The sequence below is a fragment of the Toxotes jaculatrix genome, chromosome 6, assembly GCF_017976425.1.
Source record: "Toxotes jaculatrix isolate fToxJac2 chromosome 6, fToxJac2.pri, whole genome shotgun sequence".
Classification (NCBI taxonomy): domain Eukaryota; kingdom Metazoa; phylum Chordata; class Actinopteri; family Toxotidae; genus Toxotes; species Toxotes jaculatrix.
The window spans coordinates 16472926-16488290 of NC_054399.1; the positions used below are offsets into that span (position 1 = coordinate 16472926).

The 15365-nt window shown below is 41.2% G+C and overlaps 2 protein-coding genes across 3 annotated transcripts; one reads left to right on the forward strand and one right to left on the reverse strand.

The window, feature by feature from the left end:
- Window positions 1-1056: 1056 nt before the first annotated feature.
- Window positions 1057-4121, forward strand: nphs2 (NPHS2 stomatin family member, podocin). The gene is made up of 7 exons (XM_041040696.1): window positions 1057-1375; window positions 1608-1711; window positions 2208-2280; window positions 2411-2493; window positions 2751-3010; window positions 3448-3526; window positions 3906-4121. The coding sequence occupies exons 1-7, from the start codon at window positions 1057-1059 to the stop codon at window positions 4119-4121; spliced, it is 1134 nt and encodes a 377-aa protein (XP_040896630.1).
- Window positions 4122-4270: 149 nt separating this feature from the next.
- Window positions 4271-14425, reverse strand: axdnd1 (axonemal dynein light chain domain containing 1). 2 transcript variants are annotated; one of them, XM_041040539.1, is made up of 25 exons: window positions 14255-14425; window positions 13757-13884; window positions 13574-13677; window positions 13289-13382; window positions 12786-12871; window positions 12624-12680; window positions 12292-12400; window positions 11781-11902; window positions 11312-11452; window positions 11014-11118; window positions 10556-10676; window positions 10077-10178; window positions 9774-9940; window positions 9476-9545; window positions 8665-8899; window positions 8324-8540; window positions 7983-8076; window positions 7163-7353; window positions 6850-6931; window positions 6506-6649; window positions 6326-6409; window positions 5719-5820; window positions 5513-5604; window positions 5015-5154; window positions 4271-4905 (listed from the first exon to the last, which is right to left on the reverse strand). In XM_041040539.1, exons 1-25 carry the CDS (start codon window positions 14322-14324, stop codon window positions 4790-4792), a joined length of 2973 nt encoding a protein of 990 aa, XP_040896473.1. In that variant the 5' UTR covers window positions 14325-14425; the 3' UTR covers window positions 4271-4789. The 2 variants fall into 2 exon arrangements, with proteins under 2 accessions (XP_040896473.1, XP_040896472.1); XM_041040538.1 differs by having other exon boundaries at window positions 13757-13887.
- Window positions 14426-15365: the final 940 nt, after the last annotated feature.

A 15365-nucleotide genomic window follows, 5' to 3' on the forward strand; every position in this document is an offset into this window, starting at 1 on the left:
ATTTCCTGTGACTCCAGTGCCGAATGTGATCACACACTTTCCATTTGTTGTGACCACCAGAAACCTGGCCCCCATGTTTAGCCAACAATGTTTGATCAGAGGTCGTAGGCACTGGCGCCCTTGGCCTGGTTTGCACACAGCTAGACTTAGGACTTCCATAACACAAGGACACGTGAGCCAATTTTCAATTTAATTAAGGTTGCGTTTGGGAGGATGGTGTGTGTCTTTTCCTGTAAAAACAGAGAAAAAAACTACATCAGCTCTTTGGAAAGGAGGGGCCTGAGTGTGCACATTCCCAGTGAGGAGACACTGTGACTCCCTGAGCTCCACTGACACAATTTCTCCCAACAGTAAACTCTGAATACTGGATTCCTCACTTCTTTGCATGGCACTCATTTTTACCAAACAAGAAACACAGTTCAAAACAAACTGACCCAAAGACAAAACATAATTTAATAACAAAAAAATCAACTTCTTCTTACAGGACACCCATTGGCATGTGTCTCCAACAACTTTACAAAGCACTGAAATATACTTAGGCTACTGTACATATAGCAGATATACTATAATGCCGTCTATTGAAAAATGTGAGAACAGCTCTTTACAACAACTCTCAACTTAATACTTAATTTTATACTTAAAGATTGGGAACATTTGTTCTCATCTTTACTTTTTACTGTCTTACTGTGGGAATTTGTTGGGAATTTTTTTACTTTTTCTTTTTATTATGACAGTTTTCTGTTTTGACAACAGATTTTGAATGTCATGCTCACAAAAGTTCACTCACCTGAAATTATTCAAAAAACAGAGAGGGGAGGAGATAGCACACCCACTGCCACCCTTTACTCCCACATTCAATCAGTCAGCCTGATTCTCCACTCACGTATTCTGTCTCACTACCACAGTAGGCGGCAGCACCACTGACTCTAGTTACAGACCTCCAGACTGAGGAAGCAAGTCACAGTAGTAAAAGCCATACAATTTTTCCTTCCTCTCCCAAAAGGAAAACCCTCAATTAACCCTTCTATGCTCTTTACTGCAGAGCCTCCAGCCAGTATGGAGAACTCCTCCAATGTTCAACCTAGTCACCTGTCGGGATCCAGACTGACACCCAGGAAGGAGAGTAAGAGGGGAGCCATGGTGCCTCCCAGAAGTCACAGGCACAGAGCATCAAAGGCAGGCCGGCTCCCGGAGGTGGCATCATCAGAGAGGAAAGAGAGGCCAAAGAAGGAGAAACCAGAGACGAATGAGGTGAAAGCAGAGCAGGAGACAGAAGTGAAGTTGAAATCCACTGTGGTGGACATAGACAGTGTGAGAGATGACGAGGTCAAGGAGGAGAACCTGGGGCTCCTGGAAGCAGCGGAGCAGGAAGACGGTGAGTTGAAGCCTGAGGAAAAGGCTGGCAGATTACATTGGTGTTTTTATTTCTTTATTTATGCTATGGCATTTTGTCATGTTGACAACTGTGTTTGCAATTTTTTGCATATGACTAAGTAAAACTCTGATTCAAAATGGTCTATCTTTTAAGTTTATTACAGTGTCTTAGCCAGTCATTCTGTGTAATGGTTCGAGTTCTTCAAAACAAGAAGTACTGTGGCTCTCTGCAGGTTTGAAGCGCAAGAACCTGGGAGTGTTTGAGTGGCTGCTGATGGTCTTTGTCCTGGCTCTGGTTCTCCTCTTCCTCCCTCTGTCCATCTGGTTCTGTGTCAAAGTATGAGCTACAGCACAGGCCGAACAGAAACCAAACACTGTACAATGATCTACTTTCCAAAAATCAGTTATTTTACATTGATTTAACTCTGCTAGGAGTTTAAAGCTGCTAAAACAGCTGTTTGAAACTGGTGATGAAGTTTCATTGGCGATGTTTAATGTCTCTTCATGGCAAAAATGTTGTTTCCACTTTTCCACCTCAGCAAGAAGTAGAATATTTGGAATCAGTGATTATTGGTGATTTTAGCATGAGGATTGGCTTTTTTAGTGAGTCTCAGCACTTTTGCCTCATAGTCACTGTTTACTTTCTAATCCAATGCACTAAAGTACACAACAAAAATGTGTCTATGTCCTATTACTTTGATTACACTGCATGTTATTGTGCAAAGGTATTGTGTAACAGCTGGCCTACCTTGGTTGTATGTCAGTTGGACACTCCAGCCATCACTCTTTTCCATTCATATGGACTGACTGATGTCTGTCATTTTGATTGATAGGTAGTGAGGGAGCATGAGAGAGCTGTGATCTTCAGACTGGGTCACCTACTGCGAGGAAGACCCGGAGGTCCAGGTTGGCACAGTGCACAGAAGACTGTAATCTTTTATACTGAACTGTCAGCGGTGATCTAAAAAAACAAAACAAAACAAAAAAACATAATTGATTTGATTTGTTAGTAATGTGTCCTTCCTCCTCTGTCCAGGTCTTCTTTTCTGCCTGCCATTCATTGATGTGTGTCACAAGGTTGACATCCGACTGAAAATGCTGAAGGTTCCTCTTCACACGGTACAGAACAATAAGTGAACACACAACTGACATATTCACATTTCACTCCATATGTGAAAATGACTGATAATGAATCAGCTGTTTACTGTGCATGCACTTTGCTTTCTCTGAACGTACAGTAAAATCGCTTTTTTTGTCTGGCTGGTAAACTTCACAGGAGGTTACATTAAAGTGGGTTTCCATCTTTGTTATACACAATTCCTCAACTTTTAAGTATTGTGAGTAAATTGTATATTTTATTATATGTCTGTGCGCAGGTGGTGACAAAAGACTTGGTAAGGCCAGACCTGAGTGCGGTGTGTTACTACCAGATAGAGAACGTGGCTCTGTGCAGCACTGTTCTGTCCAATCTGACCACAGCGTTGCAGACTCTGGTCCAAGCCGCGGTCAGAGACGTTCTCGCCCAACACACATTCAGCCACATCCTACAGCACAGGAGGAGGATTGGTCAGCAGATACAAACAGCTGTTGACTCTGTTGCTTGTCGCTGGGGCGTCCGGATGGAGAGAGCAGACATGTAAGGCTGAAGACAGAAAAAGTCCCCACAAATCTTCTTCCACTGTTATTTTGTGGTCAGATGTTGTACATTTTTTGTACATGTAATTCAGTTAGCAAGTAACAACATTTCATTGGAAGTCAAGACAAAAAAATACAAACCAGTTTACAACCAGTTTACCAATTACAAAACAGTAGCTACAGAGAGAAGCTCTTGCACTTTGAATCTGAGGGTCTGACAGCAAAACCTGATATTAACAGTTGATCATTTAAATGGTTAAAGAGAATCAAGATGATTTTAGAAGAATGCTATGCACCATACAAATGAATAACTCAGCTTCTGAACAATGTTTTCCTCTACATGCAATGATTTTTCCAGGTACACAGCAAACAGGAATGTTGAGATTTGTAGCTCCTGCTGACCAGGCTGGGTTATGCTTGTGTTTGATTTTCTGTCAGAGATGAGCTCAGTTTCCCTGTGGAGTTACAGCATAGTCTGGCTGCTGAGGCTGAGGCCAAGAAACAACAGCAGGCAAGAGTAAGTAACCATACCAGCTTTTTATAATTTCATGCTTATTGTTTTACATTCTGCTGCTTGTCTTTTGGTTCAGAAATTAAAGCCTAGCTGTACAATCGGTATGTCTAACATTGGCAACTTCTAGTCGTAGTATAAAAAAAGATAGTGGCTAACCTTAAAGCAAGCCAGTGGCCAATCTCACTTCCAATCCATTGCAACACTTGGTGCACGCTCGGTTTGCTTTTCAAACCATTTTAGTAAGGCTGTGGTTAAGCCGGCGAAACAGTGGTTCTTTTGCTGTGCCAACTGACATTTACCTCCTCCAGTGAGGTCATTTCTGCTTCCTCAATAGTGCTTGGAAATGAAACACTTTACATACATCAGTCCTTCTCTCCTCCAGGCAAAAGCAGCAGAAGCAGAGACAGCTTCCTGGGAGGGGTTCAGGGCCTCCTTCCGTCACCTCCATCCTGCTCTGGTCCTTCCATTCCCCCCAGATCTCCTCAGTCTGACCTCTGACCACTCATCTCTACCTCCACCTCCTCCTCCTCCTCCTCCTGCTGTGGAAGAAGGAGGAGGAATGACAGAGGAGCCCGAGACAGACTCACCTATGATGTGACATACTGTCAACAGATAATTATTATTATCATTATTTTTAAAAAGTTTTCATTTTAATCATATGTTCAAGATGAAACAGTGATGTAGTTGTTCTTTCAATTTCTTGAGATAGTGTCACAAAACATTCTTGAATTCTTGAGTCTAGTGTACAATTGTATTATTCACCCTGCTCAGTCAGTGTGTTTAAAATACAACGAAATCTTCACAATTGAGGCCAGAAATAAAGGCCCATAAAAGTTTGACTTTTTTCCTTTTTGGAAGGAAGCAAAATTAAATTTGCTTTTACATCAAGTCAAAAAACATGTCATGAGGTTAAACACAGCCACAGCAAGCCATATTATAAATGATAACATCACTAAGTAATATTCATTATCATACAACGGCCATGCAGTCTGAATAAAGACAGCCTCCTGATACTGGAAATGTTCAATTCTTGGACAGCAGCGTTGACCATTTTTGTTTGTTCCTATTTTTTATTCATGTGTGCTACATTAATTTGAAAACCTATAAGGTAAGACACAGGCTGGTGTTGTGTTCCTCTCAGGTCCTGTTCCAACAGAGAGCAAATAAAACATAAAATCCTACAAATAATTTGAAAAGCAGTTCACCCAACATTAATTGGATACTCCACACATACAGAGTTGTAACATCCTCTAATTAGATGCCACATCAGCGTTTCTTAGTCCTTTTGGTGCTGCTTGTTGGTTTGGCCTCAGGAGTTGTTTTCTTTGGAGGAGCTGGAGGTGTTAGTGGTGGTGGGGTAGGTGGTGGTATTTTCTTTTTCTCTGCAACACAAATAGAGAAAGATATGTACTGCCCCGGTAATTTAACAGTGCATGTTACTGTCTCTCCTCCTCATTTAACAGTCATTCAAATGAACTGTTTAGTCACTACCTTCACTCATTTTGGGCTCCAGACTGGGCCGACCCTGCAGTTGTCTCTCCAGGTCTTGAATCTTCTCCAATGCTGCCTGCAGGGCCTCCTCAGCTTTCAGGGCTCGTTGCTCAGCACTCTGGACCCGTAGCTCAGATTCACTGTCAAACATATGGAGAGAAATCTAGATGTCCTCTGCACATTCACAAGTTAACACAGATCCTCCATTTCTGAGCAACCATTGGCTTTGTTTAATGTGTGGACATTCAACAAAGTCCTTCCACTGTACTTTAATCTGCAAGGTATAAAAGTGGCTTTCTTTTTTTCTTAAAACAGAACATGGAAAATCATTCAAAAACTGCATATACACCGATATCATCACTGTCGTCCTTTCTTGGCGCAGTCTTGGAAAAAATCCTGACAGCTTGGGAAAACATAAAAAAATCATATTATCATAGTATGGGTAACATTCCAAATATAATACAAGTGTTCAATGAGACAATAAGAAACGAAACTTACTGCAGTTCCCGCTGCAGCAATGCTACTGTGGTCAGATCACTAAAAGCTTTCTGAGCATCATCTGTTGCTGGAGACACAACCAGGTCATCAGTCTGACAGACAGACAGAGACATACAGATGGTGAGAGAGACAGACTGACAGGCTGTTCATTTCAATAAAAAGAGAAAGGCATGCTACTGAATAAATGTGTGATTTAATTGTCTCACCCCATTCAGATGGACACTGCTCTCTCCCAGCTTCCTTTGTGTGATGTTTCTATCATAGCCAATCAGACTCACCAACGGCGTCTCGCAAGACGTTAGCTCCCCCTGCAGGACAACAACAATACTGTTCATTTTTAGTAAGAAAAAAAAAACTGTTCCAGGCACAGTTTTAGTGTTTCATGTCCTTCAGCAGTGCTCTGTCAACATCACCATAATTATACAAACCAAGTAGGACCAGTCAGGAGATTCAAATTCTATTGTCATTATTCAACCAACATGGAAGTTATTTATGGGCGAGTCCAATCAACAGTGTGTTATTCTTGTTACACTTCACATAACAAAAATGATTTTAGCAAACAATCAATTGAAAATAGGTTTAAAGACAATGACTTAATGGCTCTGGGTGTCAGCGTCCTGCTTAATTACACTTTCGAAGGACAGATATTTGCTGACAGGAGATTCAACCTTGATCCTCTGGTTAAATAACTGTGTGTTTAACTATAAGTACCTTACACCTTCACTACACTGAAACATGTCCCCTGCTCTAAATCATATTGTAAATGGTTACAGCATGTTGTTTTCACTCATACTCCCCAGCTGAGAGACTCACATCTCTCGCTTCTGCCTCAGTCTCATCTTTGACCTCTGTGGCCTCACTGTCTGTTGTAGGCTCTGCTGAATCCTCTTTGTTCCCCTGTAAACACACACACACACACACACACATTTGTTCTGTTTGATCATTAATCAATATAACACATTCATGTGGGTTGTGTTTAAGTTGAATCCTCACCAGAGTGTCCATGCTGTCTGCTAGAGAAACTCGAACGTTACTGCTGGAAGTGGTGGTAGGCTGCCTGACAGGCAGCTCCGCAGGACCACCTTTCACCCCTGAAAGCAGGATTGCACATGTCTCCACCCAATCAACGCATTCCCTCTGAGAACATACACATACATAAACATACACACACATTATGTGGGTTGGCTGAGCTGAGCTTGCCATTACAAGTTTGTATTTCAGTATGGCTCCCCCTGGAGAAACGCTGTCATGTCTGTTCACACAGGAGTAAAACAGCTGCCCTGCGGCCCTGACATTATTAGTGATTCTTTGCTATTCTTTGTTAGATCATTGTTTACCTGCAGCTTTCTGCATTCATTCATCTCATTTTCACCCTCTCCTTCATGTGGGCTCTGCTCCTCCAGAATGAGCGTGCAAAAACTAGAATCAAAAACAAACATTTCCTGATGAGAAAATCCTCGTTTTGATCTTCTCCCACTCAGGTATCTTGTGTCACACTTATGTCCAATCTTAGAGAATCTAAATATACTTTGGCTGTTCAGTTCAGTGCTTGTGTAAGACAAGTTTACTTATTTTACTACACATTAATCATTAGTTACTCCGGTTAACAGAATCTATTTAACTTGTAAAACAAATAATAACTTCTGGTACCTGGTGATGTATCTGGAAACATAGTCCAGTTTCTCAGCCAGGACCTTGGCTTCCTCATCCAGTGTCTGTGGTGAGATGTTTGTAATGTATTGCTGTTCCTGCTCTTGGTTCTGGTCCTCGCTATGGTCAGGCACCATGAGGAGCAGCAGATCCAACATCCATCGGGTCTGAGCTACGTGAATAGAACTGACCTGGTAGGTAAGAAAACACTGAAATTCAAGGCACCTTGCACCTTGTAACAAAAAAGCCAAAAACATTTAAAGCATCAGTCACCTCTCCCTCAACAACCATTGTGGACAGAAGATAGAGACTGAAACCACCACTGCCCTGGTAGAGCTGCTCAGTCACAGACGGTGTGAAAAGAACTCCAGAAGTCATACTGGGTAGTTTCACAGAGTAAAACAACTGAGCGCTAAAGAAGGCAGGGGATATCTGGAATTGTGGAGGGTAAATGGCAAAGAAGATCCACAAGAGAAATTTGGTTTAGAGCCACTGCTGCAGAAGGAAGGAAGATGACAGTACATGTGGAAAGTGAAAAAAAGAAGTGAAGAAGAAGTAAATAAATAAATAAAGTCTGTATGGAAATGGCATAATTAAGAAAAACTTCAATGTTACTGAACATTTTTTCACTAATTCATTGTTGATAAATAATTCTACAAAATCAAGTAAACAAGCATTCACACAATATTTAATAATGTAGTAAATCTAGCACTTTTGGTTGGCTATAGGAGTCGCTGAATGTGAAAGCAGTGTAAGTGAAGTTTTTGCAACAATTTCAAAATGTATGCAAACCTCCCTTGACAGTTGGACTGAACCTTACCTCCTCACCGAGTCTCTGGTTCTCACCATCAGTAAAGTTGGACAGGCTGTTAATGAATTCCTGCACTCTGTCTAACACCCTCTCTGTCTCTCTACTGTTTGAACAAACACACAACAGAGCATTTTAGACCAATGACAAAGAACTACCAGGGAACATTTAAATTTAAGCATTAAAACACAGAGCCTTAATTTATTTCTGAGTTCTCTATCTACTCCTTAATAAAAATGTTTTTATAAAAGCTGGGAGACTTCGATTGTCTGGAGAAACTGTAAATTTTCTCAGGGTGTTATCAAACTCAAACAAAGCCTTTCTCCAAAACAAGGAAGGAAGGAAAAACGTACTATATGTTGGGTTTGTTTTTGTCCTTCTCCTTCTCTGTCTGCACACTGGAGACATTCTCCAACGCTTCTTCAGCCAAACTCTGCCAGCTACACAGTGCCTTCTCCAGCTTCAGCCAGTCAGTAACAGACATCATTCCTGGCTGGCAAATCACTGGGCCAAGCTTGGAAACCCAGGACTCAATAAACCCGAGCAGAGACGTGATCTGTCGGTGGATCCCTGAAACAGCAACACTAAAGTCATCTTAAGGACTATCTCCCACAATGACACCCATTATCAAGAAAAAAACAGACAGACACATGAAGATTCTGTTATTCAAAATTTTGTCTCTATTGGCCCTCACCATTCTCTCCACTGATTTGTGTGTCCAGCTGTTTGAGGAGCTCAGATAGGATCCTGCCCAGCTCACTTAGGGCCAGCTCACTTCCAGGGGGTCCACCATCAGGAGCAGAGTGTCTTCTGAAAAGCTGCCGGCTCATATTCAGCCATCTTTCCTGGACATGGCCAAGCTCGCTCAGTGTCTGCTGGCAGCAAAACAACTCCTCACCTTGGTAGCGCTCACACTGGAGCGCCAACATCTGAAGAGAAACACAGGAATATTTTTACGAGCAAGAGAAGAAACTTTGCTGTTGACTGGACATACTGTATGACCCAAACATACCAACATATCCACTTGATATTTAGAATATAAACTAAAAGATCTATAAGTAGGCAACATTTCATAGTTAATTTCCAATCAGTGTAATATTTTCTATCAGATGGCACAGACGAATAACAAGTGATCAGTGGGGGACACATATGAGAGGAAATAGATGAAAGAGAAAGACGATAGAAGTGAAACAAAGCAGACAGGTGACAGCATGACATAAGCGACACGGATCAGCTGTGACAAGTGACGAAGATGATGAGAGATGAGGCTGATGTGAAAGTTGAAAGTGATATGAGATGATGTGACTGGATCAAAACCACGACAGAGCTGATCAAATACATGGTGACAATGGGATTACCGTTAGAAACAAAAAGGTGTCAGAAATAACAGACTTCAGATGGATGATAAAGGTGAGAAACATCAGGCAGATAAAATCAATGACAACAATGAAAAATACACACACACACACACACACACACACACACACGTAAATGTGGCGTCTTACCTTTGACCACTGCTTCAAATCAGCATGAATCTTTTCCAATGAAACTTTGTCATATTTTGGATCAGGATACCTTGAATATAGAATACGGACACATATCAATCCCCTCTTCTATAAATTGCTCTCAAGAACTTTGCTGAACGAACCATCTACACTATATTGGGCACTGAGTCCCAGTAAAAGTTGCTACACTTTTTCAACAAGTACGTCAAACCTTTCAATAATTAATGTTGCTATATAATAATAATATTTAATCCCTGAAGATTAAGTACCCTTCTTTGGTATCTCTACTTGTCCTTACTCGCTCTGTGTGTTGCAGAGGGCGAGCCACTTGGCGATGCCTTGCCGGATGGCACTGATCTCCTCAAACTGTGCATGCTCAGTCTTCTTCGTCTGGGACATGAGCGCAGTCAGCTGCTCTTTCCAGTGGTCAGCAGACTTCATGATGATATCCAAGTCCTCTGCGTCCTACACAGGATGGTCACTGTCATAATCAGGGTCTAACTGAACCACCGTGCATACGCACAAAGAGTCATTTGAGGCGTTAAGAGCTTTTGCCATGAGCAATGCAGAAAATGCTAAGAAGCAGGACCTGTATTATTACCTTTGAAGTGAGGTAAAGGATGCAGTGTTCTGCTGTCTTGAACCAGCTCTGCTCGTAGACATGCAGTTGATTGACCAGCTGTAGCTTCTTCACACTGATCACCTGACAATCACAGAAAAACATACTGCACTTGTTTGGATCAAATTAAATTAATATTGTTCTTACTGAGCGTCTTTGAAGAGATGTGTGATCCTTGCAACCCAAAAATTATAGCAATAAACATTCAAAGTCTAAACATATTAACAGCTATTAACAAGGTTGAGCATATTGTGAAATCTTACCCACTGATAAATGTGGTGGAATGGCTTTGTCACCCTATCTGCTTCAACACTTTACATTGTAAAGGCTGTAGCTATTCATAATAAGCTATCCATATTAATAACTATGTCATTCCTAACATTACACCACCATCACATGTTGCTTATACATGAAAGAAATGAAAAAAAGAAGGGAAAAAAATGGCATTGTGGCTCACACACCTTGAGGGCGAGGCAGAGGGTTATCTGGCTCCAGCCGTCTCTCTCCTCAGTCATCTGAAACAGCTGAGCTTCAAGGCGACCTCTCTGCAGCTCATACATATCGTGATAACCCTGGACAACACTGAGAAGAGCACATGGTCCACTTGACTTGACAACACTTGGACATATTTTTTTTCTTCATTGTGTGCTTACTGAATTGTTGCTGCACTTAGGATTCATCTCAGGAAAATACTGAAACACTCCTGTGAGTCTAAAAGTAATAACTGAGGATACTGTAACTATGTACACTACTATGTACGCTGCACTACAAGTATAAGAAATTACAGATAAATTTAACTTGTAATAAGTTACTCATTCCAATAATGTTCATAATGTTCAAGCTGGTTAATTTTTGATGTATCAACTTGATGAAAATGTGACTTGGACTTTGGTTCAGCTCAGTCCTACTAGGGACTTACTCTGAAGGGGTTTGCGCCTGATTGAGCGCCTCAGCCAGCTGCCAGTGAGCGTGCTCTGCCTGCTGGGAAACAAAGGCATCATGGTCTCTGATCTTGGACAGTTCCCTGTAAAGAGAACACACGTGCATAAACACACACATTTTTCATACTCACACTTTGTAATGAGCTCTATCCTTTTCATGTCTTGCATTTATTATTTCTTCTTAATGCACAATCACTCCATCAGCACTTTCCATGCTCAACAGCACACAGTAATTCCATTCATCATGAACCAGCTGCCTGACCGTGACCTACGTACGTGCTGAGTTGCTGGATGGATGTCTTGATGCGGTGGATCTCCTCAGTGAGTCGGCGGTCCAGAGCCCGCTGAGCCACTGCCTCAGTGTGCAGAGCCTTCAGACGGCGGGGGATTCGTTCCAGCAGGGACTGGTAGCGCTGTCTGGATACAAAAACGATGAGAGGCTGGAAAAAAGGCTTCCTAAGGTCATTAGTGGAAAAGATTTTCTGAAAATGACAAATTTCTCCCAAACTATCCGTCGAAATATGTCTGAGATTTAACTTGACGTACAAAAAGGTAATACTGTTCATAGTTTTGCACAGTATAAAGAACCATGTTTTATTTTGTATCAGTTCTTATTTACATCAATATTTCAGTAATCTGGTTTGAACTTGTAAAACTCGGTTAAGACTTGTAAAGCTCGTGAAACTTGCTCAGAGATGGTGAGGTTTTACCAGTTAGGTGCTATCCCAACGTGACGGCTGCTAACCTGAGCTTAGCAAGCAGCTGTCCCCTCTCAGCACAGCCCACGCTGACCTGCCTGATCAGTTCATGGAAAACAATGTTGTAGATGTTCTGCTCAACCTGTACCAGCTCCAGCAGACCCTCCATCTGTAAGACATTTCACTGCACTGTTTCTAAAATGTACAGACGGCTATATTTCCATAAGAATCCCTGAGCACTTTTTTTTCATATACAGATTTTACTGAAATATGTTATGGTTAGGACAGGCATGTTACCAGAAGAAAGTATAGTACACTCTGTACATTGTGCATTATGCTTCACTGTATTCTTACAAGCTGAGTGTGTAGCCACTACCACAAACACTAACACCTGTTTTTCTGACATGTTCATCTTTGATTTTGAAAGTACTTCCAGCCCTGAAGTACAGTTTAATTCTTTTCTTCATAACAACTCAATATATTTGTAAGTCTATGTACAACTTTCAGCCATTGAGAGACACAGCAGCATGTGTACACTCTACTTTTCTGTCTGCTTACCTGAGAAAGCTGAGTCAGCTCCTCACTCTGCTGATCCACTCCAGCCTTCTCCAGCATGTCATCCATGATCCTCATCAGCTGGACCACTTCTTTTCTGCCACTGGGCCTCCTGAACACACAGAACATGTAAGCAGATCTCTACACATTCAAGGATTTCCCTTAATGGCATTCATTCCTTACCTTACCTGTGCTTTGCCTACCTAATGTAGTTCTATTACTGCCTAATATTAAGCTGCACTATCACTAATTCAGACAACAAAATCTCCTAATGACGACACTACTTGATTAAGGTTTATCTGTAAATGAGATGAATTCATGTTTTTTTAACTCACAGTGAAGGAAAGACCCGTAGCTTCTGTTCATCATCCTGGAGCTGCACTGTGAACGCACTGAGGAAGAGATGCAACACGAGAGTTGACAGATAAACTAAATTTCAATTTCACTGAGGGTGCACAATTAATGAAGTGAAGTCAAACATAATGAAGCAGACTCACTCCTCATAGAACTCAAGGCTCTGCAATCCTTTGTTTTTCACAATGTGATATTCTTCAGGGATTAGACTTTCTGAGATATTCATGTTCTGAAAGACAAGGTGGCTGTGATTATCACACGCAAAAGTAAACGTGTTTTTTTTTTTTTGTTTTTTTAATAGTAGCGTGTTTTTAAACTTTTAAGCAAACTGTTTTAGTGATCTCAAAGTAGAGACATTATCTGCTAGGTATCCCTTTATGTATTTTTTTGTGCTTTTGGGAAACTGGACAATGAAGAACTGTGGTTGTGCTAAGATGACATCTTTTGACATCTGGTTGATCTTGTTATTTTGTAATGTGCTGTTTTTTATTTTGTGTTATACCTCGTGTGCAGCTATGAAAAAAGACTGTATCAAGTAGTAAGTTATAATTAACTGAATTAATTAACTAAGGCACATTCTCTGGCACTTCTGCCATAAAGGGTTAAAAGGCAAAAAAGCCAAAACAGGTCAGCTGAAGCAGCTTACCTGTGGTTCCCCAGTGCCACTCCTGTCAGGCAGTGGTGGGAGGGGTGTTATCTTCCTCTGGTTTACCATAGCATCACACAGGAATGAAATATCTCTTCACAGACACCATTCCAACAGAAAAGACAAAAAAAAAAAAAAATCACACACACACTTTTAGTCTCCTTAACTTACACACATATAGATAAATGTGTTCCTGTAATTTCTGACTGACATTCAATTCAAATTAAATTTTTGTTGTAACAACATTGTTTACGTTGCTGCACATGTCTTGTTGGTGTAGCTAACCTGCCTGCTCCAGTCAGGGATGTCGGCTGCTCCAGAAAGTGTTTGTATTTCTTGCGTCCAAGTGGGTGATGCCAGACTGCATCTGGTCGTCTGATTCCACAGCCCTTTGGATTATAAAGTAGGAACACTGGTGTTAGCTGATTTCAGCTCACCCTCATATATACAAATCAGGCATGAATGTACCTTGCAGTGCCGATGGTGTGCAGTGTTCCCCAGTGTGCTCCTGTTGCAGACAGTGGAGGTAAGGCTGACCAGCAGTTCATCTGGGATGATCTGGCTGTTGACAGGAGGAGGCTGTGTATTTCTGCTCTCTGCTGGGACGTGAAAATTCAGTTCTGCTATAGAGAAATAATAACATCAATCTCAAACAAACCAGAAGGTGTACAACTCACACTCTGACCTTTAGGAGGGGATGGTGTGTCTCACTGTTTATTTCCATATATATCAAATAATAAAACAGTGACTTATATGTATCTTTGAGAGAAACGTGTACGTTTCAAATGTAGGAGAAATGGTGCTTAGGTTAAACTGTGGTAGTAGTGTTTGTGTTCCTGTATGTGAGGAGTGCTGTGTGCCTCGGCAGTATGGGTGATGTTTTCCTAACATCGCTACATCTTTTGTTTATCATCCACCTGTTAGCTGTCATGCTAACCACCCCCGCTGACTGTACGGTAACTTTACCTCTGGTGTCCAGTGGTTGCTCCGGCCTCGATGAACTTGGCGCTGAACTGGCTCTCACGGGTGCGGACATCCTGGGCTCGCGGTTGGGATGTTACAAGAAGGCTTTGACAGTAAAATTCAAAAACTTTGATAAAGTCATTCGGCGGGGAAGGCTAGTTTTATTTGCCCAAACAGAACCGTCCCTTCCTCTCGACTTTGGCTTCGGCTTCCTGGTCGTGTTGCCATGGAAACGACATACGCTTTTCCCCCCCTTTCATTCTCCTGTTTTTCATCTACACTGACTTCCTGCTGACTTTACAGTTGTATTGTTTCGTTATTAAAATTGCCATAACTAACTAACAATCTAATAAATAAATAAATTAGCTAGCTAGCTAGATGGATATATCTATAGATCTAACTTTTATTCTAGCCATTTACCACATCAGAAAATGTGAATTCACAAAAACAGCCTTTCTTTATTGTAATTAGGTATACTATTAGGTATATTTATGTACTCCATAGCTTGTATTAGAACCTCTTCTAGTTCAAAAGCACCTAAAACTGTGTATCTGTTTTCTTCCTGGAATGTTGCTTAACTTTGTTTTTTTAATCTATTTATTTATAAAATAAATTTTATTTATTGATCTTTATGTACATTATATTCTGAAACATTTTTGCTCTGTAATTAATATGAGTCACTCTTACGATCAATTATTGATTTTTAGCAACAAGATCACAACAACGTGATGTTCGGAATTTGGTAGATTTTTGTTTGTTTGTTTTGATTTTTTGATTATTTTTTGTTTGTTTGTTGAAGTTAAAGCTATTCATGTGATATTTAAATCTTCCTTAACATCAGTGAGCCTTCTGTCCCTCTGTCAGCAGTGAGATTGCTGTTACTCCCTCCCATGTAATCCGTCACTGCCCGGCTCTGTACGGGAGTGTGTGTGTGTTGCCAGCTGAACGCCACGCTGTAGTCTTTTTGTTTTTTTTCATGTGTGATGGAGGCTCTTGATGGTGCTCCAGAAAGAGGACAAGTGTGCATCAAGTGGATCTGGAGTTGACAACAGATGCGTCGCCGCACGCAGAAGCAGACGCATGGAGCAGAGAGCAGAGATGCATGCATGACAAG